Here is a 25222-nt window from a genome sequence, read left to right on the forward strand (position 1 = left end):
GAAAACTATTTGTGTGGCATTTCTCTCTCGGAGCGAGATATTTAACCTTGATTTACTACACATGGCGGTAGTTTATTGCAAGCTGCAAGTCATGAGATTGGCTACACAAATCTACAATCGTGTGCAGTGATGCAATTCTACTCCAAACCCTGTAACAGTGTATCCTGCACTCACAGTGAGGGAGGTGCACATGGTGGCAGGTGATTACCTTGTGTACATTTAAAAATGCCTCCTGATCTCCTTCTCTTGACTAAAAGGAATATTACGCTCATACAAACTCAAACACCTTAAGTGGGCACTCCAGAGACAGAGTGATCAGATTCACCATGTTTTCTGGGACACATGATATATACATATTGATGGGCAGCACATGAAAAGGGTTGCCCTGTAGTATGTATAATTCAGATGAAGGGGTATAAGATTAAGCATTTGGGCAATGTAATGTCCTGCACATTACGCATTATACATAGTGCAGGGCAACCTTTTTCACAAATATGACAACTTTTATACGTCCCTGAAAACATGGTGATTATGGTAATCCTGATTAGAGCTCGCCTACAATATCCAGGCACAGCCCCCCAGTTTTATACCAAACCATTTAGCATCAGTTTTATATAAAAACGTAAGCTCATATAGGGACCAGAGAATGCCTTTATATCGCCGCTTTGATAATGTGAGAAACTAACATGCAATCAGTCCATGTCCATTACATCCAAGCTGGACAGCACTGGTTGGCTGAGAGTGCTGGGCCAACTCGCTTCCATCATGCGAATTTCAACCTACCCGTAACCCTATCTCCCAATACCCAAAATAAAAACAGGAGCATAAATTCCGAAAACAACAACCGAACTGAACAGGCTATCACAACTATCAGAACATTACATTATCAATGGGCCAGCTTGTTTATTGCGGCTGTAGTCATACATGCGCAGCATCATTGGAACAGCGATTTAACATAGTAACGATTACAATGTGCCTGTATTACGACAACATTTTAATTCATATAGTGACTGATATTGGGTGATCTGTACTAACAAAATAAATATATAAATAAAAAAAAAACACACACTGTGCCATGTATTTTATAAAACAGATACAATTTGATAAAAATACCCTATATATCCATAGAACCGTCCCCATATGAAGGCTGAGTTATAGCTTTTCATTGCCATAAAATAAATTCGGAGAATGCCGTGTATGTTCCAATGTCTATTACAATTATACAGCATGCTGGCTGGCTGGCTGGCTGGCTATTTTCTTATTCGAGAATCCTTTTATCACAACGATTGCTGCAATACAAAATTATTTTTATTTTAGAAGTATCAGTGGTTAAATGGGTCATTCCATTACACAGGTAACTAATGGGCTGTACATTCGGTGCTATTTATCTCTGTAAGAGCTGTACTCATACAATACAAGTAATAGGCTATTAACCACATTATGTACATATATATTCTTATGCATTCTTTAGTGGTATATCTCAATAAAAGTCTTGTTGTATACATTACCCATAGGTGTCCTTGGGATGAGGTGACAATTCTTTGAACCATAAACACATTAACTGGCACTCTCTATCTGGTTTATATATACGGTACATACGGAATGGCACTGGATTGAAAAAAAGATGCATTATTTGGGGCCAATTCTCTGAATCTGATATAGTCACAGATTGGCGATTTAGACTAAAAGGGGGTTTACTTATTAAATTCAGAATTTAAACAAAATCCAAACTGCTAAATGTTGTGTAAAATAGCCAGACTATGAGTAGAGCTGATTTGAAGCATATTTAAGATTTTTATTTTGTCTAACACCGCCACTTTATTTTAATTTGATGCAATGTTGAATTTAGCGAATAGCACTTCAAAGTTTGCAATTTCAATTCACTACAAATCAGTATTTAGTAAATAGACCCCAAGAAATGTGTCCAGGCACAATGTGGGGGTATTTTTGTTTATAAATTCTGTTCACAGCAATGGAAGCATATTCTTAAAGTGGAGCAGTCACCATGGAAACCAGTGGAATTTTAGGAACATTCTATTGGATTCCAAGTGATTGCCCCACTGTTCTTTTAGAAGCATTTTATTAACTTTCCCCTCCATGTGTCTCCATATCCAGATCCCTGAGCCAGCAATAAGTAAAGTCTCTGCCCAGCAGCTGCCAAGGCATTGCACAATAGATTAGATAAGCCAGCATGGGACACTCTCCCTTTAAGAGTGAGGAAGAGGCGTGTCAGACACATGCCTCCTTAAAGCGGCCGCTGCTCCAGTCAAAAGTCATAGCCTCCCTGCTGATTGTGCTGCAATAAGGGGGCAACTCAGCCTGCAAGTCAGCCCCAAACCTCACCCCTTCCCTCCTGCCATGTACACCATCACCAGAGGACCCAGCAAGTTAACCACCCAGAGGAGAACAGGTAACACCCTATCTATCGATCTGTCTGTCTGTCAGCTGTGGGACCCCCAGAGATGTCCCCTCTCCATACTCAAAAGTCCAGGAGATCTGCTTAATGCACCATATGTGCCACGGCCTGAGCTGGCATTACAGGGGTTAACAGAGCAGGAGCCCAGAGCTGGGGTACAGTCTGTGCTGGGATCCATGTCCTCCAGAGACTCCCCCACAGCACATACCTTTTATATAGAGATCTGTGCTCCCCACTCTCTCCTGGTACACCTGTCTTAAAGGTTAATGCACATCACGTCTCCTACTGCCCAGTGTTCTATAGCTGCCCATTGTGCTGCACGGTCCTCTGTCTGCAACGCTGCAGGGCTTTCTGTGCACCATACAAGGGACATTGCTCATACAATACAATTTGTTTTTTTATGCATGTGTTTTATTTATTTTTTTCTCTTTTTTTTAGGTCCCAAGCAGCAGATTGATACAAAGTTGCAAGAGTTAAAAAGCAAACAGTTGCTGATCTCCAACTCAGCCAGCACCTGCCAGCCACCTCCAAGGTCAGCCTGCTACAAACAATGTATCATTTTACCATGAAGGGTAGGGGGTGAGGGTCAGGATAGAGCTCAGTCTGCACCCCTATAGTGCAGATTTGGGGTGCTGCTGTACTGGTGGGGGGCTGTGAAGCTGCAGTGTGACCTTGTGCAGAGGTTAGCATGTGCACAGTGTCATTGTCACATGATGTGTGCAGAGGGGTGTGTTCAGGCTGAGGGGGAGTGGCCATTGATCTGTGATCTGACTAATCTTCTCAGGACTTTGTATAACCTGATACACAGCATGTTTGTTCAAAATGTATTTCAAAAAATTTTTTTTTTTTAAATCCAATCTTTGTCAGAACTACAACTCCCATGATGCTCTGTCAGCTGATGTCTACCTTTTTGGTCACTCCTATTCTAGAGCCACTCTGTGTAGGTTGGGTATCTGACTTCATAGTAACTGTAGTGATTCTGGCTGCAAGTGATAGGAGTTGTCGGTGCTCCCTTATACTGCGGCATGGGTACAGTGCTGGATGAAGCCGTGTACTTGGTGCTGTAACGCCGACTGCATGATTATTATTATTATTATTATTATTATTATTATTATTATTATTATTTTTATAGTTGACAGTTGTTATCCCTTCCTCGTGGAAACAATTCCATGAATTTGAGTCCGGAGCCGAGCTCTGAACAAACAGAACATTCATTCTGACAGCGTGATCAGACGCAATTGTCAAACAGGACTATACATAGTGACTGTATACCCCGCAGGGTTCCAAACTGCTCTGTCCGCTTTCTCCCGAGCGAATACCGAGGTCAAGGCTTTTTCTCTAAAGTGTGAATTGTTTGGAATTCAAAGGGACTTTTAAACCAAAAAGGACAAACGTGGTTTAAAATAAATAAATTCCCACTATTTTGGTGTAGTTTTGAAAAATGGTACTGTGAGTGTATCTGCCATTTAGATTGCCTGTCCAGTGGTGACGGTGGCCTTCATTGGTGTGATCATCACTTCCTGGTGGTACATCTCTGATCTAACACACCATGTACTGACCCACCTTTACTGGGTGTAATCGGTTCAGAGTGGCCATGGGGGCTCTTTTTAATTGTGCCCATCTCCAGTTTAATGTAATTTAATGGATTTTTTTGTATCAACCGCAAAAACAGATGTGAGACAGGCTGAACTTGATGGACACATGTCTCCGTCTCTCCCTCTCCCGCTAACAGGGACTTGCCAGCTTTCTGTTGTTATTATTATTTTATTTATATAGCGCCAGCAAAATTCCGTAGCGCTGTCCAATGGTATGATCGTGCACAGAGTATGTCGGGACACACGGCCTTGGTTTGGCCCATTGTGTGTTGGCATCATGTTTGTCAAAGAATGTGTGATGGGCTTTAATCTCAGCCGCCACTGACCCTGGCTGTCTCCTTGATCTAGTTCAAAAGCTGCCATGGTTTTTCCACTGGCAGTGAGCTGCTTTGGTTCTGGCCGTGAAAAAAGGCCATTAATAACGGTTCAATCGTATCTGTGCGCCTCTCTCTCTTGCTGCATGCCTAGTGAATCTAGCTGGGGGTGGCTTCTAGCTCTCTTACGACTGCAACTCCTTTAATGCTTTGCCGGCCTTAATATTGTCAAGGGGTAATGGGACTCGTAAAAAAACAAAAACGAAAACACCACAAAAGAAACACATTAAAGGGATCTCATATCAACATTTCAAACTGGAAAAGGAGGAACACTAATTTTATGAGTTGGGGTGCTGGCAGGGGTGATATGAGAAAATGTAGGTTAATTTTAATGTAATTTGGAACAATGTATCTTATTTACACAGACTGATTTCTAAAACACATTTATTGTAGTTTAAAGACCCATTACTGGGAGTATTATTAGAGCTCTGCTATACACTCAGACACACCAACAATATGGAGCTCCTAGCAACGAGGGATAGATAAGGACAGGGAAATTTGAACCCAAAATAGGGACTGTCCCTCCTAAATAGGGACACCTGGGTGGTATGAGATCGATCTGTGGGCATTTTCTTTATTCCTTCATGTGCTGCATGTTCACAACAGTCTTTATTAACTGACTGGGGATGATGGGTGCTATAGTTCTGCAACAACCAGAACATTAGAATGATGAAGCATCATCATTATCATCATCTCCGTTAGATGCTCACCCAGTCTCCACTCCTTCAAAAAAATCATTAAAAAAACACTTCTTAATAATAGCTCCCAACTGATTCCTCTTCTGCAACTCTCACTAGTCTAATACTATCCTTACCTTTTGTGTCACTTTACCCCACTCCCTCTAGCATGTAAGCTCATTGAGCAGGGCCCCCGACCCCTCTGTTCCTGTTTGTCCAACTTGTTTGGTTACAACTACATGTCTGTTCGTCCACCCACTGTAAAGCGCTGTGGAATTTGTTGGCGCTATATAAATAATAACATAATAATAATAATGTAAACTGTAGTTTTAAAACATCTGGGGGTCTACCTTTTTGGGCATCCCTGGTTTAGATGATCCTTCCCCCAACACCATCGTGTGAGATTTGAGAATGTCGTAAAACTATTGTGTTGGAGATAATCTCACGGGAGCCATGCTAAAACTAGTATATCTAAATATATTGTATAATAAACCTGCCGGCAAATGTATGAACTGCATGAGACCATTCTCTAAACTTGACATTTTATGGATTAATTAACCAGGAAATTACACATTTTTAGCTGAGCAGGAGAGTTTTTCACTAGTCTCAGTTTAGTGATGTCCGTTTGTTGAGCTGGTGGTTGATCCTGGATTAACCAGGTGACCGAGTAGCACTGACCGTCTGGAGATAAGGATCAATAGAGCTGTAGAGGCCAAACACTGTGACGATGCTGTGTATCTCTTTCCATAACCAGTCTGATAACTTTGTAATTACATTATTTATTTAAGGCATGTATTCACCTCTTGGACAGGAGTGTTCCTGGAAGCACCCCTTGTCAAACTGAGGGGTGATATTTACTAAACTGTGATCTGACCTGGGATTTGCCTGTTTTAGCCCAGCTAGAACAAATATATGCCTAAAACTTGCAAATCCAAGTTTAGCAAATAAACTCGTTTGTGGATTTCTACCTCAAAACTATGAACCGGTCAGAGGTGTAACTAGAAACCACTGGGCCCCAGTGTGAAAATTGCCCCCCCCCCCCCCACACACACACACACACACACATGTAGACAAACACACACACACACACTGACTCACAGACAAACACTTAAAGACACACACTGAGACCAGTGGCGTACCTACCACAGTCGCAGGGGTCGCGGTCACTACAGAGGGCCCAGCCGCAGCCATGACCCCTGCAACCATGGGCCACCTAGATGCCACCCCCTCCGTGCTCCCCCTGCCATAGGGGGGCCAAGCAGTGGCTTGCTGGCCACCTAATGGACCCCCCCGGCAGGCGTCAGCATTCCTGCTAAAACTCCTCGAGGGCTGTCTACTGATGCTGGGAGTCGGAATATGACGCCTGCCGGGGGGGTCCATTAGGTGGCCAGCGGGCCCACTGAGGCAGGAGGTACACGGAGGGGGCGGCATCTAGGTGGCCCACGGTCTGCAGTGAGGGGCCCGGTCGCAGCCGCGACCCCTGAGCCCGTGGTAGGTACATCACTGGAACCAGTACTCCCAGAATATGACCTCTATATTGAGGCTCTTTGAGATTGAAGTCAATGGTTATACTGTTTCTAAACATGTGTTCCGGATCCTTTCCTAACCAGTGATCAAAGTTCACCAGAGTCTGTCTGCGGTGAGAGTGCAGCTCAGGTGGCAGCAAATGAAAGCAACCCTTAGCCTTACAAACTATCAGATCAATGGTTTCCAAATAAAGGCATACCCAACTTTACAGTCTCCGTGTATGGGCTCTGTCCTGCTCCATTGTACAATGTGTACCTGGTGGACTTTTTCCATTGATGTAAAGGGCCGGGCCGAAGCTGAATAGCATGTGAAGTCTTCATACTAATTTTCCAGCATTGAGAAATTAGAATTTCCTTCCCATACATTCAGGTATAATCACTGCACTGTTCCTGTTTTGACTCTAGATTGGCATGTTCATAGCTGTTAAGTTGGCCCTGCCAAGATCCTCAGTGTGTTACAAATTGGGGGGGGGAGAAAATGGCAAAACCTTCCTTGCCTGCTAGGATGTTTAGAATGTGTTTTTTTTAATGCCCCTGACAAACTACGCAGTCTAGCACACAGTCATCTACACAAGTCATCATGGACTTCCGGAGGTTCCTTGAGGTTTGAATCTACAGCGCTCCACTACCCCTTAAGACTCTGAGAAATGCCGTTTTGTTTTTGAGTAATGTTTCTCTCTGTCCCACTGATGGTGCAGTGGGGGAGTGAATCAACTCGTTCTTCAATGTACCTCTTTGAACAGATGGAATCCAGTCAAGATGACCACATGCATTACTTCTTTTATCAAAAGCCATTTCCCGGTCAGCCAATGCTCTGGGTGACCATTAAAGACTCAGTGCTAGACTATTTTAGTTATTCCTTTTCTTATGAAGAACAGAACCCCAAGATGAATCAAAATATTGGAAGATCCCATGGCCATCCCAAAAAAAGTAACCACCACCCTATTACTCGCCAGACACCTGAAATATTCCTATTAATTATTAGCTATGTAATGGGTAGTACATTATGCAGTGTGGTTTTCAATTAAAACTCCACAATCATAAGATGTGTAGTCTGTTTAACGTTAAACCACACAAACCCTGCCACATTTAGTTCAGAATCTGTGCGACTTTCCATATGTCTCATAATTGGGTTTGTTTTTTGTTTAGAATTTTTTTTATTTATTTATTATAATTTTTTTTTTAAGCAATCAAGTTCCAAAACTTGTCTTCAACCGGGTAAATGGCAAGCGAATCCAGGCACAGCTCCCATCACCGGAGGAGGAGGAGGTCTATACACCAGAGCACGAAGAGAATGTCCGCTTTGTTTATGAGGGTAAGCATGTCTTAATCTGGATTTAGGTCTACTTTGCCCTATAGAGAGGGAAGACTGGTGAGAAGCTACAATATAGTACGTGGCTTTACCAGCCAGAACGAGTTATGTGACAGCTTGGGGATTGCCTTTTGGTCGACCTTGGTCTGCGTTATTGGAGAAATGTTAAAATTTGGCTAAGATTTACATATTACAGAGAATATGACAATTTCCTGTATTTGCAATATAGCTTGCTGAATTTTTTTTGCACAGATTTATTTTATGACCAGAGAATGTACGTGTCTTTCCCCCCTTCGTTTTTTAAAAGGGTGGGATATGAGGCGTGACCAGGCTCGGTCACTTCATAACCCACTGACATCCCTTTGTGTGTTGATGGTCTCATACAAACACATAAACTAACAATAAGTGTAAATGTAATAATACTACAATAAATGCGCTTCCATTAGTTGCTGTGAGTTTTTACTCTTGCACACCAAAAAATAAAATAAGCTTGTTGCTAAATAGGATTGATATTCAGATATAGTACTGTATTTGCCTGTACCTGGCTCCATCCGATTATCAGAACCCCACAGTAATGCCCTAATTCTTACTCTTGCAGCGTGGCAGGAAGTACAACAGAAACTGGACAAACAGAACGGGGGCTCCACACAACAATATCAAGATCAGAACCCTGATTCCTCCATTAAGAGTAAGCCATGCTTATTGCACACCGATAGTCAGTACACGTAGGTGATGTCCTGCAATGTGCCGAATTCACACGATGCTCTACGGAGGCCTGACTCCATCTTCTTGTAGTGTTTATCTAGAATTACTGCTGTACGTGTCATGGCTTGGGGTTTCTGGGAGTTGTAGTTTTTTGCTTCAGAAAACAATTTGCCTAGAACATAAACCCTTGCTGCTCCCCTAAATCTCACATTGTGGTAGAAAATTCTAGTACACATCCGTCAATTCTGGGTTTGACAAGAACTCTGGGCTGGGCAGGAATTGCAAATGAAAGTGAGACTGTGTTGTGTGGTTTTAAAAAAACAAACTCTAAATCTAAGAGGATGATGTATTGGAACATTACAGGAGAGTATTCAGCACACTAACCTTCTATCAGAGTTCTGCGAATCGCAAAGCGGATTAGTGTCTAGAATTATTTAGCTTCTTCCGATCTCCACATCACTATGCAGCTATTATGCAAACGAGCTGAATGAATTTGCATGCTTGACTGCATAGTGACAAAGAATGGTTTAAACGTTCCCATTCATTCCTCCTTCGATACTGACACACTGTGAAACCTCTATCCTAAACCCGTATTTGTGCGGTGTTATTGGCTTGTTTTGATTGTCGCAGCTACTCCTGTAACTACTGTTTTGTTTGTTTTTATTTTCAGACTTTGTCCCGATTGATCTTGAAGAATGGTGGGCTGAGAGATTCCTTGCTAACATTGAAAACTGTGCTTGAAGACGTATGACGTAGTGTTTTTAACATTTGTTTAATCTGGATGCACAAAATGACTACTCCCACAGGGTTCCATTCCCCCACTCTTCTATTGGTCAGAGAATATCCACTCTTTCCACCCATCAGAACCCAAGAAAAAACACTAAAATGACATTTAAGCACTCTTGGTGCTGAAGAACCCCTCCCTCCAACTCTGTTCAACCCTTAATCTAAATGAGGAGTCGGAGACAGCAGCTACTTGCTCCTTGTGTGCTTGGGTGTTGCTTTCTCTTGTTTTTTATTGCACAAAAGAAATGGTACTGGTTACTGTTTTAACAAAACTGAAAAAGGGGGGTAATGCAGATACAGAGCGCTGATCTGCATTCTATGCAGTCACAGAGCCAGTTCCTCGTAGGCGTTACCCTGTGTTATAAATGACAAGCTGTGATTTGTTTGTTTCCCTTTATCTGTTCATCACACTAGTAACACAGCATTGGACAACAGACATTATTGCATCGTTTTTTCCCCTGGCTGCATTGGTCTCAATGTGTTGAATGCAACCCTTTAGACAGGTCTCCACTTTTTCCTTTTTTTTTATGTGAGGGGTCTGTACAGAGTGGGAAATGTCTATTTTTCTAAATAAAGTCAGGTTTTTGGCTCAAGCTGTATATTTCTGTCGCTAATGTTAATATAATCTGGATCTGTACCTTGCTCTGTTCAAGACTATTTGCCTGGCTGTGCATCATGGGAATTGTAGTTTTGCAGAATCTGTGGAATGATCTGTTTTCCTACCAACTCCATACTTCCCATAAACCCTCTTGTGTTCAAAGGTGCCCTCTAAGCACCCTACCCAGTGCAGCTCATTGACTTTTCGTTGCCCAGCCTAGGTGGCATTGATGGGGTGAGAGCCTTAGCGGAGCTCCTTGCTACTAGTAAGATGGAATCACACCTGATAATGCAGAAGCGGTGCTTTCCCTCTGACAAAATAGGTAAACAGGATTCATAGTACCATAACCACTACACTGGATTCACATGTTCTCACCTGCTCAGCCAATTTATTACCTATAAAATACAGGTGCTAGCACCCTTAACTTTATTTTCTTGTATGTTTCTCACCCTGTTAGATGTTTACTATAAGTAATGAGATGTTAATGGAAAGTAAAACACAAGGAGACGATGTGTGTCAAAAAAGCAGCATAAATACAATTTATTCAGTATACAATCAAATGCCTGTTTGGATCAATCTGTTAATGTGGGCCAAAGAAGAGAGGAATCTTTGCAGTGGATCACAAGCACTCGTGACTTATCACTCTCACGCAAGGGACACCTTTTTATCATTTTAAAGAAACGCTTTTTTATTTTTATTATATTATTATTAGATGCCTTCCTTCTTTAAATTATACAAACATTAAACTTCCCTGCAATCCAGAGCTGGGACCGTTTGCTCACTGCAAGGTGCTCTGCCTTCAGTAATATCATCAAGCTTGATTAACTCTGGCCAATCAGATGCTTTTTTATAAAGTAACATTGATGACACAAGGTGCATGACGGCTAGCTAGCGACCAGCGTTCGAATGCTTTACGTATTGGCGTGGAACCTGCAAATTGTAAACTGCACCATTTCTCAGAAACAGAATTGTTTAATGTGCACGGTTGCAGGGGTGCATTTATGTCCCAAAACTACACTGTCCCGTTGAGGGAGGCAGCCCACGCATGGGTCATGCAGCAGATATCAGTAACATGATCATAATATAGAAATGGAACCCAACACCTAACCAGGACTAAATGGGCTGGATGTTTATATGGCGTTGTTGGCTCAACGAGGCTAATCCTTAGCTGTGCCTTCTTTGTGACATCATGTTGGCCTTTAAGCAAATGAATGGCTACTTGGCCAAACTATTAATTTGCATAAAAGGCTGCATATAATGGGGATGGAAACAAAAAAATTAAAATCCCTTCTTATCGTGCAATGGCCAGTACTGTTATCACTGTAGATACTTTGGACAACATTTCCCTTGATGCCATCTGTAAATACTATTCTTAGTATAGTCAACAACTGTATCTGTAGGTTAGCAATCCTGTCACTGATAATTGTAGTGTTTTTCAAGGGACAATCATCCCTTCCCCGTCCTGGAAATCAACTATAACGTGTGTTTAAATTATTTCCTTTTTACATGTTTATTTAAGATCGATCAGTTTACATCAGAATCCAGCTGAATTCTGGCACAGCCAGAGCAGCCTTTTCTCCTCTGCCTATGAACAAATCATACCAGACTAGAGTTAAATACAGTACTGAGGATTTCTACATTTAATATTTTTTTACAGTGCACAAATACTTATATTTGTTAAATACGGGGATATGTCAACATAATAAAAATGCTAGAATGTGATGGCTGCTCGTCTTTAAATCACCAATCTCTGCTGTGTAGGTGCCAGATTCTCCAATATCTGGCAAGGGAACGTGTGCATTAATAAATGACAGCTATATTTCAGGCTTTTTGGACTGTGAGGGGGAAAATCGCTAAAGGCGCTGGAGACCCCCCCCCCCCCACCTACAGCTCTTGCCACATCTTGAGCATTACATGAGGCTATAAGGCACTCTAGGAGTTAGATGATTGCTGCATGCACATCAGATCATCGGTGGCAGTAAAGAGCATGGATTGCCTTTTATTTATATTAGGTTTTTTTTTTTTTTTAATCCTTTGCTGCTTTTAATGACTTTAGAGCTTGAACTGATTTTCGGGGGGAGAAGTCATAAAAAAAAATGTTGAAGTTTTAAAATAATGTAGTACTGGTAGTTAATACAGTGCAAGTCAACCCATCCCTGGCCTAAATCTGAACCAATTTCATGGTTTTAGGACCCTTTGGTTTAGAGATACTCCTCCAGTCTATTGAGAGAGTTGGACGGAATAAAAAAAAAAAAATGAACAGAAGAGCAGGCTAAGGGGGAGGCTCAAATTCCCTTGTATATGATTTAAACTGGCCTTCCACACAAAATAAGCTAATTTTCACACCATCCCAAAAGCAATAAATAAAATACATCTAACATGAAAACACTCCATGATTATGGTCCCTACTAGACTTGAGCAAAAAATATTTGGGAACAATTTGTCTGAATCAAATTAAATAATTTTATTCTATACCCGAACTGATCACTTGATGGACAAACCCTTCAAAAATATATATTCTAGTCCCTACCAGTGAATACTATATTATGACTTCAAGAAACCAAGTTGTAGTGGATTCTAAATGTTATCAGCACTCAGTTACCATTCCACAGTAGCATGAATGCCAAAACGGACGACTCCTTTCCATATTAATATGAGATGTTCAAGAGCTATCACCAGTAAAATGGACCGGGCAGAGTGGCTCCTATTGATAGGTGCACCCTACTTCCCTGGAATTGGAGTAATTAAATGACGTTATGGTCTTTTTTTGCAGAAAAATTAACCTTCAACACACCCTTATGTCAACAAAGGTTGGCTTAACTACTGGCCCCTCTCCGAACCCTTACACTAAGCACTGAATTGTTCTGCACTACCAATGAAATGGAAACATTACGACCAAGATAATTTGCACTCTTACTTAAAAAAGTTCTACGTGTTTTCATTTAGGTTTTTGAGTTAATGAACCCCTTGGTCACTAGAAGTACCAATGCACGGAGTCAATATCATTGCATCAAACGGCCCTTTAACTGTACTGTGCAGCGGAGCCCCCGACTGATGGGAATTGCTCCTGCCTACTGTTACATAATGAAATGGTCGGACGGCAATCAGTACACACACACACACTCAATGTCTTTCTGTAGTAGTCACGGGACAAACCCTGAATTCGTGACTTTCCAGCTGCTGACGGACACCAATGATTGTGATCTCCGGCAAGCTGGACAGTTACATATTATCCAACTCTGCCCGGGCAAACAACCACAAGAAGAAACAGCCCTAAGGAGATATGGACGGACGGGCTTGGACAAAGGAAAGACTGTGGACGGGAAAATACAGCAGGAGTATTCTTGGGAGAGACAACATTTCTGGTGTCAGTATTAAGTTTAGACCTTGAATTCTCGATGTCCACAATGGGTGTTCCCCACCCATCAGAACCCACAGTTCCTGAAAGAGCACCTTACACGTCCTGTGCAGTGGATCTTCTATACGGTGCCCTCTTCTGGTGGCTGCTGGAAGTGGCTGAAACTCAGGAAAACTTGCTCCAAGGAGATTTGGCTCACGCAGTAATCTGCCAGGTCAAACTTCTCCTTGGCTTTCTCTAGAGTCCCGAACACCTGGTAAAAGAGCGGGATTTATGCAATAAACAGAGTATGACTGTCTAACAACAGCACTGAACATTTCAACATAAGCTAGGGAGAGGCTGGATAACAGTGCAGAGCATTTCAGTATGCGCTAGGGCCAAGCAGGGTGACTGGCAGAGAGAGAATGCAGAAAACTAAGACAAGCTGGGGACTGGCAGTGATGGATTGCAGAGCACTGTAACATGGGTTGGGAACTTGTAGAGCATTGTAAGATGAGCTTGGGATTGGCAGAGCCAGAATGCAGAGCACTGTAAAATGAGCTTGGGATTGGCAGAGCCAGAATGCAGAGCATTGTAAAATGAGCTTGGGATTGGCAGAGCCAGAATGCAGAGCATTGTAAGAGGAGCTTGGGATTGGCAGAGCCAGAATGCAGAGCATTGTAAAATGAGCTTGGGATTGGCAGAGCCAGAATACAGAGCATTGTAAGATGAGCTTACAACTATGTGGGACAGTTTATTTGTTCAATTCATGAATGCCATGGTCTCATTGGGGCTGTTCATTTGACACCCCTATCCATTAATGTGACTTGTGTGTGAATGCCATGTTATTTTTTTTCCAAATATGAACAAATAAGTGGCACGGGGAGTGTATGGATGTTTAAAGAGACACACCAAGTACCAAAAATATATTTTTAATGAGGTGGTTTTGGTGCACCAACGCCATCCCTGTTTTCTGACAATGTGAAACTTTGCTGGATTACAGGTGAGTTTAACGACTTATTACAATAGTGGGGCTGGTGTAGTAGGTACATTGCGCCACTTACCTGTGCCCAGCTCAGATCCTGGTTGGTTAGATGGTAATGTACCATACCTTGGTGCTCATGTTTCAGCATGCTGCCTGCAGTTACAGAAAACACAAAACTGAGTAAATATTTAAACAACTACACAAAGCTTTTTATAAATCAGATTCACTCTTAAAGAGACAGACAACAATATGTAAAGACAAATAAATTATCCTGTTGCTTTTTAAAAAATAAAATAAAATAAAAATATTTGAACAAACATGCTTTTTGTTACATAGCCCAAAAGGTTTAATAAACAGTCTAAAAGGAGGACAGAACTTTATGCTACAAGTCATTTTCTCCCTAAATCTAATAATATATTAACTCCGCTGACTTGCAAGCATTCACATCTACTTCTCAACATTTTACATAGTTTCCTATTTTAGAGATAGACAAAAAGACTCCAATTTTGCAGAACTGCAAGTCCCATGAGGCTTTGCCATCCCTCTCCTACATAAATAAGGAAGCAAGCCTAATCACAGGCGTTACAGACACATGACGGATCATACAATGCGGACACCTGCATAAATCAACACATGACACACAATATATTGCTTCTCAGCACAAGATACTGCATTCTGCGTCCCAAGCCACCACTATGTGTCTATATTGTGTGTATATGTATTTTAGCAGCAAGGGGGTGGAGGTAAACTCTGTCTGTTTCACTGACGTCATCATGGAGCTTGGAGTAATTCTTGAAGGTGTTAAAACTGCATTATTATATCTTTTTTTTCTTTAACAGATCATTCACTGTGTCACAAAGAGCAACAGAGCCATATATTTGATTTAAAAAAAACAAAAAAAACAATCCAATATATTGTCCAGTGATTCCTGCCACCAGCTCTATACAGAAGAACAGTACTATTGTTTTTTGTACATTTCTTTGTAGGTCTGAGCTGTAAACCCACATCACATGTTTTTTTTTTCTTTTCTATAAATGCGGTTACTCACCTGGAAAAACTGTCTCTATAAACTCTTTAAAGGCGATGAGATCCTCTCCACCCTTCGAGGTCTTTGCTAATAAAGTGTATCCACTGCCAAACTTCCCTTTAAGGTGCTGGGGGCTACCAAGGCACTTGAGTTGCCCATTCACCATGATGGCAAGACGCGTACAAAGAGCTTCACACTCCTCCATGCTGGGGACAAGAAGAAGGGAAGAGCAGTCTTTAAAGAACACCAATTATCAAGCAACATGCCTGCCAGGTCATGCCACTGCAACCTAATCCAATTATTACCACAGCATGATAAGGGTACCCATCATCTACTATCCATTTTCTTGTCTCCTAATTTTAACAATGAGGTGTCAAGGAAATGGATGGAGATGAAGGAAGATTTCCTGCAACCCACTGCAATTCCCTTGTATCCCTCCTTTCTTTCATGCCTTCCCTCTTATTCTGGTCCTATTCTACCTCTCTTTTCCTTTATTCCGAGAACTTTTTAAAAAAAATGTGAATGTGTCTACTTGAGTCTCCAATTTACTCCTGCCAAAATGATCTCGATCTCCCTTTGCCAATAAAAGATGATGGGCATTGCTTCCACCATGCTTTCGCTACCTGTGCGAGGTGATGATTACAGCTTTTCCACTCTCCCGTGTCCTTGTTACTGCATCCCACAGCAATCTACGGGCCACAGGGTCCATTCCGGTGGATGGTTCATCCATGAAGATCACTGCTGGACCCCCGATCAATGCAATCCCAGCACTGAGCTTTCTCTTGTTCCCACCACTGAAAGAAAAAATTACAACAAGGTGTTCAATGAGCATGAGTAAAGAATAACCAGGAAGGACAAGTCAGAAGAAGAATGGACATAAGAGAGTGAAAAATACAAGAGTCAAAGACAGATAGAAAAAAGGGACAACGTGCAAAGAAAGAAGGCAAGAGGTGTGTGGGCAAAAACAGATATAGAGGCGGAAATGGGAAGGAGATTGGAAAACTTGGTGAGTGAGGGACAAGGTTCCTAAAAGGACGGGTGAAGGGTCTGGAGTATGATGAAATAATGAAGACAGCACGGATTAAAGAGTGGGGTTTGCAACATGGAGATAAGTAGATCACATAATGCAGGTGGAAGTTGAAGATGTTTGTTCAACTGACAACCTGACAACCTAACCATCAGGAGGACCAGCGTAGACTTTCATATGACCATGTGGGAAAAATACACCATTACTATATAATACTGCTCCATTAATCAGTTCTAATAAGGAATTACTCTCCAATAGATTGCTGGTTTGTTAAGGCTATGGTACCTTTAGTTACAATGGAGATAAATAGTATAAAGTGCTCCCTTCCACCAAAACTGAAATGGTCCATCCATACCTGTAGGTCCGCACAAGTTTATTGGCATGGGCTTCCAGGAGTAGTCCACGCAGCATGTTATCCACACAGCTGGCGATATATCCTTCAGGGACGCCACGTAAACGTGCATACAGGCAAAGAGTCTCACGCCCAGTCATGTGGTCAAGCAAAGGGTCAAACTGAGGGCAATAACCAATACGCTGCTGCACCTAATGGGTAAGAATGAGTATATAAGGCATAGCTAAATGAAGGAGATGGGCATTTAGTAAAATCTTACTTGTATTCAAGTCTGCAGTTGCTGGCTCTGCCCCTGATCTGACTACTCGGCTGACATCATCTGAAGTGATTCTGTGAGCCAATCACAATGCTTCCCCATATGATTGGCTGAGACTGTGAAGGTGGCAGATCAGGGGCAGAGCCAACACAAGTCAAATAAAGCCCTGGCCAATCACTATCTACTCATAGAGATACATTGAATCAATTAGTCCCTATGAGGAAAAAGTCAGTGTCTGCATGCAGAGGGTGGAGACACTGAATGGCAGTCTCACTGTGCAGCACTGCCCCAGGAAGCACCTCTAGTAGCCATCTGAGGAGTGATCAGTGGAGTTATCAATAGGCTGCAATGTAAACACTGCATTATCTCTGAAAAGACAGTGTTTACTGCAAAAAGCCTGAAGGGACTGATTATACTCACCAGAATACAATAAGCTGTAGTAGTTCTGGTGACTATAATGTCCCTTTAAGGCGAAAATAGACAGATTTAAAAAATGTCTCAAGTCAGCTAAGCTTCCAGTTTGGCTACTTTGGCCTTAAATTTGAAATTTACTTTGATTTCCCAACAATTCTCACTTTTGTAAATAACACTCCCATTTGGAAAGGAATTGCTAATTTTATGACAAAACAGCCAAACTGGAAATTTGGTGAAATTTTCCACATTGACCTTAAATTTGCAATTTCCCTGATAATTCTCCCCATTTCACAGATATTGTTTCAAATTATTTTCTGTAAAGGTAATGGGTCAGTGATAGTCACTATTACTAAATTCAGATGTTCTTCACGTGTTTTCATGCTTTGAGTCACCTTTTTGATGTTTTTCAGAATGCTGTATCCATCGATGTACGCGTCTCCAGAACTGATGCTCTCATCCCCAGTCAGCATACGGAATGTGGTCGTCTTTCCAGCTCCGTTGAAACCCAACAACCCAAAGCACTCGCCTCGTCCAACCGCTAACGATATACGGTCAACAGCAAGTACCAAGGCACGTCGTCCATACACCTTCAGGAATTAAGGTTTTAAAATAAAAAATAAAAAATTAAAGTAATAAAAGTACATTTTAATTCTCTCTAATTTTAAACCATTTTCCATCTTTTTGCTAGCCAGTGCCCACCCACCTCCCTGCAAAGGCTTTTTCTATCTCCTCTGCTTTTGAGTTCTAAATTCCTCGTGGCTCACCTTGCTGAGCTCCCGGATAACCAGTGGACTCCCAAGACTAGAAAGCTGTTCTACAGGAGACTCCAAAATTTTTTTCCTTTCATCTGCTACATCTCGATCCTCTGGGGGGGTTACAGGGGACTCTGGCAGTGCAGACTAAGAGAAGAACAGAAAAGTGAATGTCACTTACAGAGAGATTGTCACAGAGCTGTAGATAAACATCAATATTATTACCTAGAGCACGGACTCAATCACAGACTAGAGTTGCAAGATCCACCATGGTTTTCTGGACATGCACCACTTTTTATGCTGATGAAAAGTATATGAAAAGTGCTGCCTTCCAAAAAAATATGGACATACTTCCCAAATTACGAAAGATTAGGAATGTCCACATTTCTCACTGATTTCTCATTCAAACAAAACGTCTGGTGCAATTCAAATTATTTTATGCATGATAAACCTTTTAAGGGACATCACAACAGAAAACAAACATCATATTAAAAAGGACATGTCAAGCACCATAACCACTGCAGTTTTTGTACCACTTTATTTTATTTGGGTGTCTATTGAGCAATGAGATATTTGGGTGCAGATCCTCCTGTTCTGTTTTTTTTTTGTTGTTTTTTTTTTTGTCAAATTGTTTTGTTATCTATTTTATGGTAAAGTGGTTATGGTACTGTGTGATAATAAACATGGGAGGGATTGCTACTTGATGTTGTCCTATCTAGCACACTATTATGGAGATCATGCATCGGTCTTCTTTTCACCTCTACGATATCCAACTCCCACCCAGATCCTACAGGGTTATTCACTATAGTGAGAATTGTTGTGAATTCAAAGTGAATTTCATATTCAAGGTCAAAGTAGCCAACTGGAAAAATCCCCAAGTCAACTATTCCTCCAGTTTCGCTACTTTGGCCGTAAATATAAAATTGAATTTGAATTCTCAACAATTCGCACTTTAGTAAATAGCACTGATAGTGTTTTAGTTGTCGTTCTACGTCTACTTTCTTTCCATCTCACACCTTGTATCTAACGTAGGTCAATCCTTTATCCACCTCCATGGTGCCAATCACCCACCAGTATCTTATGAGGGTCAGTTTTCTTTTCACGTCGGCTATTATCACTACCACCCACTATATAGTCCATAACCCACCTAGTGTCTAGGCAACCATCGGTACTCCAGATGTTGAGGACTACATCTCCCTTGATGCTTTGCCAGCATTATGGCAGAAGTAGTCCACAACATCTAGAGTGCCGAAGGTTACCCACTACTGGTCTAGGAAGGTCTTTCTTTTCATATTTACTGTACTCATCATCCACCAATTCATCTCTATTTCCACCACCCCACCCCAGTTTTAAAACAGCAAGGAGTCACTCCGCATATCTCTCATTTTCATACCCAGTGACGGTGTCTAAAGCTGCATAACAAGTTGTACAGGTGACAGAGGACTTGGCTCTCAATGATGAAGAGAAGACAGAGGAAGGTCAGGCCCTGAGCAGCCATAGCGGTCAGATATCGGCCCACACCAGGCGGAGACCAGGAAAGGTAATTCGTCTGATAGGTGATATCTGTGAAGAAGATATTTAGAGTTTAGATCCTAGCCATATCCCAGCCTGAAAGGCTAACCTTAAAAACACAACAATATCAACTCTCACTTAACCTGCAAAACAGAAGAACCCAGTCCTGTCATAGCCTGAAATATAGAAGAACCCAGGACTCTCCCAGCCCGAAATACATTAGAACCCAGCCCTCTCCCAGCCTGGAAGACACAAAAATCTTAAACATTCCCAGATTGAAAGACAGGGAGCCTAGCCCTCTGCCAGCCTGTTACTTACTCATGCTATGACAGATTATTTCAGTGACTGGAGATGACAGGCAGAATTTGATGAAATGGTAGTTCTCATAGAAGTCACTAAATGATCTTCCCAGACAATAATTTGGTAGCACAAGGAAGACAAAGTCCAGCGTGTGAGACAGGTCCACCAGGCCAAGGGCTGATCAATGAGGAGAAAGAATTGGCAGATTTTAGAGAGTCAAAATGAATGCAAGACGAGCAGGAGTCAACATATAAGACACAATGCAACTTAGGAAACACCTCTGTCCAAAACTGAGCACTATGGAGAATGCATGAATTACAGACAGTGAAACCACGTTCTGTGAATAGAGAACATTCTGTAGAACCTTGGAGCATTTTACCTGGAATGCTCATGATGGTCACAGAGAGGAAGCTGGCTGTGCCAGACAGGATGTTGAATATTGTAAGACGGGTGTAGGCCGTGGCAGTGGAAGTGAAGAGGAAGCTGAAAAGGTACATGAGAGGGATGACAGCCCAACCATAAAGGAGCAACATCAGCATCACATCCACCAGATGGCGATCATCTGTGTACGCTTTGACCCCAAAGGCCTGGAACACCACCTAGGAGGAGGAAGAGGCTGATGGATCAAATTTGTGGTGAACCAACATACAAAGTAGTGATCATAACTGTGACTGAATTAAGGGAGTGTGAGGGATAATACATGGAAAACAAAAGGTCCATGAGAATACAGATCATAGAGGACAGGGTTATAAAAATGAATGTCCACGAGTTTCATGCTTTAATTCATGGAGTTCTTAGGCCTCCTCAGAGACATGCAGATCCTCTTACATCACCTTAATCATATACTAGGATGAACCAACTTTGCACATCTAAAGTACAACACATTATCTACCCACTAAAATGTTGGATACTGATATAGGCAAGCAAAAAAAAACACAGAATATAAATCAAAGAAACTGAAAACCACAAATCTAGGAAAGTGAGAACCCATGGAGAGAGGTCAGGGAGCGGTGTGAGAGATAAAGAGAAACAGGGGCATTCAAGGAGGAGTGAATGAAAGAGACCGAGAGATGGAGAGAAATTATGGAGAGTGAGCAAAATTTTAGTACTGAAAAAACAAAAACTATAACCATTAAGAATAAATAGATATGGAAGACTGAGCAGAGGGAATAGATTGCACGCAAAATGGTTATGGGTGATTGAGATGTGCTATTATCAGACAAAAGGTGTTACGTCAACACCCAGAGAAGTGATATTTAGAGGGATGTCCCACTCACCAGCATAAATACACACGGGATAAGGAAATTAAGCAAGTCCCAGGTGAGCGCTGACAGCCAGTAGCTGAAGGAAGAAGCTCCGCTCACAAACTGCACATGTTTCGACTTCACGGCCCTTTCTCCCACCAGCAACAGGGAGAAGGTGCTGGCCAGAGAGGCCATCCCGTAAAGAAGGTTGATGGCAATGGCGAAACCCGTCTGTCCCCTGGGACAAATAAAAGCAAATACCCAGTCAGTGAAAGCTTTAAATCCCCTGCCGCAGGTTACATATAATTAAGGTATGCCTACCATGCTTAATGTAAAGATCAATCACCAACGTACAATTCGATCAGTGCTGAACAGAGTAATTTTTTTAAATAACTTTGATCATTAGTAGATGGTAGGCAAGGAAAGGATCAACACAAGGAACCACCTTAAAGTCTTGAGACACATTGGCTAAATAAAAGCCTAAAGACCCTACAGAGGTTTAGTTTCTTTCCCTCTCCTTACTGCTGCAGTTGATCCTGTGCCGTCTCGGTGTTGTTTCGCGGTTGGGGATAATTGGTGATGGAGATAGAAGCCTCAGATCCAGCAATCAGCTTGAAGAGAGCGTTGTCTGCAAGAGTAAGGGCAGCGGCGACTGCATGGAAGGCCTGGTTATTGAAGAGGGCAGTGAGTTTGATCCCTGAGCCAGACGTCTGGATGTCCGCTGCACAGAGACAATGCTCGGCAAATAAAGCTCCTTCGTCAGAAGCCCTGGCCAGGAGATAGTCATCAATGCTACCTGGAGACACAAAAGTTCAAATAGGTGAGATCATGAAAAGACTTGGTCAACAGGCACACGTTTGCAGATGTCTAAGAGCAATTATTTCAGTAAGATCAGGAATTAATAGGTTGAAGTGAGAAGAGGTGTATTGGGTTTTAACAAAGGTTTTAGGAACTGCAGGGTGAGAGAGACCTAAATTGAAAACAGTCGCTGCTTCACTGATCCCCTTATTGCCCCAAACTCACCTACAACCTCTTGTGGCTGTGCATCCTGTCCATCAAATTGATCTCTGTAGCTCTGCGCCAGCATTTCTATCAAGGACGAGGCATTAGGCAGCACAGCGTACGGTACACTGCTTCTTCCATAAGGTGCCAGACTCAGCCCAAGAGCTGGGGAGTCCTGGGGACCTGGGAAAGTCTTTCCGACCACTAGCGCCAAGGCAGTGAAAACCAGAGGCACCAAGAACTGCCCAACAACTATCTTCCAGTTTCGCCAACTGTAGGTGGCTCGTTTCACAAAGAGGGCATAGAATTGCTGGCACCACATGGAACACTGAAAGCCAAATAAAGACATTTATGGGTTGGAGTGGTAGGAAAAGAAAACAAAAGTGTGGGAAAAAATCAAAGTTGTAGATCAAAGCAAATAAATAAACGAAAGAGAATAACTAACATTCTTTTTTTATGTTTCGCATCTTATCCTTCATTTTGACAGCTTACATTATCAGAGGTCCTTCAGTTATCTTTCACTCCATTCTGAACCATTATACTTATCAAAGGACCTTCAATTATCTTATCTCAACTACTGATCTTGTCACTTTCAGACATTCACTGAGCTTATTGTACACACAGTACATCTGATAGCCATGCATTTACACTCCAACTCCAAAACCTTCTGAGCTCTCTCTTATATAGTCTCTCACCCCCATATTTAGCTTAACGTTGGAGCAATCTTCAGTAATCAACGTCCCGCTGTCTTCCGTACAGTCGCTCAAAGAACAGGACTCATCGGCTGCCCAGTCATTGGCACGCCGTTCATGTTGGTACTGCAGAGCCGGCAGCTGTATAGCTTGAATATCCAGACTTGTATCCACCAGTTTTCCAACCCTGGGATCACAAAAAAAAATTCTTAATGTGAAAAGTAAAATGTTTCTCCGTTGTACTCTAAAATACTCAAAAACAAAACTAATAAAAAAAAAAAAGACACAGCTGACTTGTTGGTTTCACACCACCCACAATTCAATAACATTTTGGCTTGTTTCCTACACATAGTAGAGTTCCCCTTAACAGAGATAAGTACGGACGAAAGGGGAGAGCGTTGAAGAGCTCACCGTAAAAAGACTTCCTCGATGGTGGTTACAGACGCCCCGTAGCTTGCAATACCCAGGGCCTTCCGACGCTTCTCCACTTCCGAGAAGAGGGGCTCAAACCTTGGTTTAAATGGAAAACAAAATGAGATAAAACTTTGATAACTTTCCCTCATTTAATGTGCTCCGTAACATCACATTAAATGTATCCTCCACTATAGACCAGATAGAAGGGGTTTCAAGATGCAACTGGATGTGCCTAAATGGGAGTTCATTATATGGCAATTGTAACACACAAATATCACCTGCCCTCAGTAGCATAAACTTTAAAATGTTCCTCCTTATACCAGGCACTTGTCTTTAAAGCCATACTATAATAACATTTATTACGCATGCATTGTTAGAAATTATATCCACACCAATTGCTGCATCAATCATCAGCCAGCACTGCACTAGAACAGGGTTCAACTGGTAGCACAGGTGAAGCCAAAGCTCTACGGGTCAGATGCTACCTATACAATCTCCTCTGATCAGTCACATGTTTTGCAAGGAGGTAAGTACATGTTAATTACCTGTGGGTGCTTTCCTTGGGAAGGACGTAAGACAGTTCTGCCCCTGCATTGCTCTCCAGGGTTGCATTGGGTACATAGCTAGTGACAAGCTCGGTGACCTCTTCCACCTGGCAATGTGGCTCCTTCACCATCACCATGTGATAACCAGCACCTACAGATCATCCGCAGGACATTGTTATATGGAAAATCCTTCAACAATACTTCCCAAATCTTGCAGACATGATATAGAGCAATAGTCTCTGCAAACACACACAATTCATTGACCAGTCATCTTTTCCTGGAATTCCACTTGGCTAGAGGTCTACACTGTGCCCATTGCCCTGTATACCAGCCTCATCATATACAACTTATTTTTTAGGAGCCTGGCAATGGGCATGTATGTACTCAAGGTGCTGCTCTATAAACCGGTTAACTGCCCAAGGACTACAAACATGTGTCTAACCTGCTTCCTGATCACTCAGCATAGGTTCTGTCTGTCTTCTAGTCCACTTCTAGATCATCACATGTGAACGGACTCCACCTCTTGATGACTAAACTCTGGTAGTTTGCCGATTGTTACCTTATAACTGTGAGTGCATTCCTGGCTCTAGCATCACAATAATGATAAAAAACAGTATTACACTATACTGTATTTTTTTCTCTCTTTCACCTAGATATATTTGTCACAAATCCTTTTTTGCCTAATCCATCCTCTAGCCCCTCACCATATTTGCATTTTAGGAACAGTGGGGAGCCGCAGCACTGTAGCTGGCCCTCAGCCATAATGGCAATCCGATCTCCGAGCAGGTCAGCCTCGTCCATAAAGTGGGTGGTGAGCAGGACAGTTCGGTCTTGCTTGTGTTGCCGTAAGAGCTCCCAGGTGTCTCTGCGAGAGGCTGGGTCCATCCCCGAGGTGGGCTCATCCAGCATTACAACCTGTTACATAGTGTAGAAATCACAATGTCACTTAAGATCACATGAGTGTACATCACAGTGTAGATTTCAAAGTTGCTCCCTCTCCAACCTTCCACCTCTTCTCCTATCGATTCCAATGCTCTCTCCACTGCTAACACATTCACTATTTTTCCCACCTTCTTGCTAAGCATGGGAGACTGCAAACATCTGCTGTGCTGCCCAACAGCTTTCCATGTAGTTGCTGGGTTTCTCCACTACCTATATTGTTGGGTGTGCTTGGTCCATTGACTGGTCCCTTTCCCTTCTTCCTAGGACACAACTGAGGAAGCGGGCAGCTTATCGACAGTAACAGTGTCTGGGTCCTTAAATCCACAAACTCCTTCTGTGGCTGGGCTGGAATAGTGAATGCCTAACAATGGCTATGTGATGAAGAACCACAAGATGTTGCTAGTCAATACTTCCCACCCCGACAGCTTATGG

At 42.2% G+C, this 25222-nt stretch overlaps 2 protein-coding genes across 2 annotated transcripts in view; one reads left to right on the top strand and one right to left on the bottom strand.

The window, feature by feature from the left end:
- The first annotated feature begins 2253 nt into the window (after positions 1-2253).
- Positions 2254-10678, top strand: MCRIP2 (MAPK regulated corepressor interacting protein 2). The gene is made up of 5 exons (XM_063430586.1): positions 2254-2410; positions 2855-2948; positions 7776-7903; positions 8499-8588; positions 9276-10678. The coding sequence occupies exons 1-5, from the start codon at positions 2359-2361 to the stop codon at positions 9344-9346; spliced, it is 435 nt and encodes a 144-aa protein (XP_063286656.1). The 5' UTR covers positions 2254-2358; the 3' UTR covers positions 9347-10678.
- A 1324-nt stretch (positions 10679-12002) lies between these two features.
- Positions 12003-25222, bottom strand: part of ABCA3 (ATP binding cassette subfamily A member 3) — a 33257-nt gene continuing 20037 nt past the window's right edge. Inside the window, exons 15-31 of the mRNA XM_063430578.1 lie at positions 24553-24763; positions 23849-23999; positions 23301-23399; positions 22893-23076; positions 22219-22525; positions 21718-21991; positions 21229-21433; positions 20331-20550; positions 19970-20128; positions 19533-19702; positions 18152-18286; positions 17780-17974; positions 16721-16908; positions 15962-16132; positions 15360-15544; positions 14391-14464; positions 12003-13600 (exon numbers count right to left, since the gene is read on the bottom strand). Of these exons, the coding sequence (XP_063286648.1) occupies positions 13469-13600; positions 14391-14464; positions 15360-15544; positions 15962-16132; positions 16721-16908; positions 17780-17974; positions 18152-18286; positions 19533-19702; positions 19970-20128; positions 20331-20550; positions 21229-21433; positions 21718-21991; positions 22219-22525; positions 22893-23076; positions 23301-23399; positions 23849-23999; positions 24553-24763 (3060 nt within the window). The 3' untranslated portion in view covers positions 12003-13468. The remainder of the gene's footprint in view (positions 13601-14390; positions 14465-15359; positions 15545-15961; positions 16133-16720; positions 16909-17779; positions 17975-18151; positions 18287-19532; positions 19703-19969; positions 20129-20330; positions 20551-21228; positions 21434-21717; positions 21992-22218; positions 22526-22892; positions 23077-23300; positions 23400-23848; positions 24000-24552; positions 24764-25222) is intronic.

The sequence above is a fragment of the Pelobates fuscus genome, chromosome 8 (assembly GCF_036172605.1).
Source record: "Pelobates fuscus isolate aPelFus1 chromosome 8, aPelFus1.pri, whole genome shotgun sequence".
NCBI classification, from domain to species: Eukaryota; Metazoa; Chordata; class Amphibia; order Anura; family Pelobatidae; genus Pelobates; species Pelobates fuscus.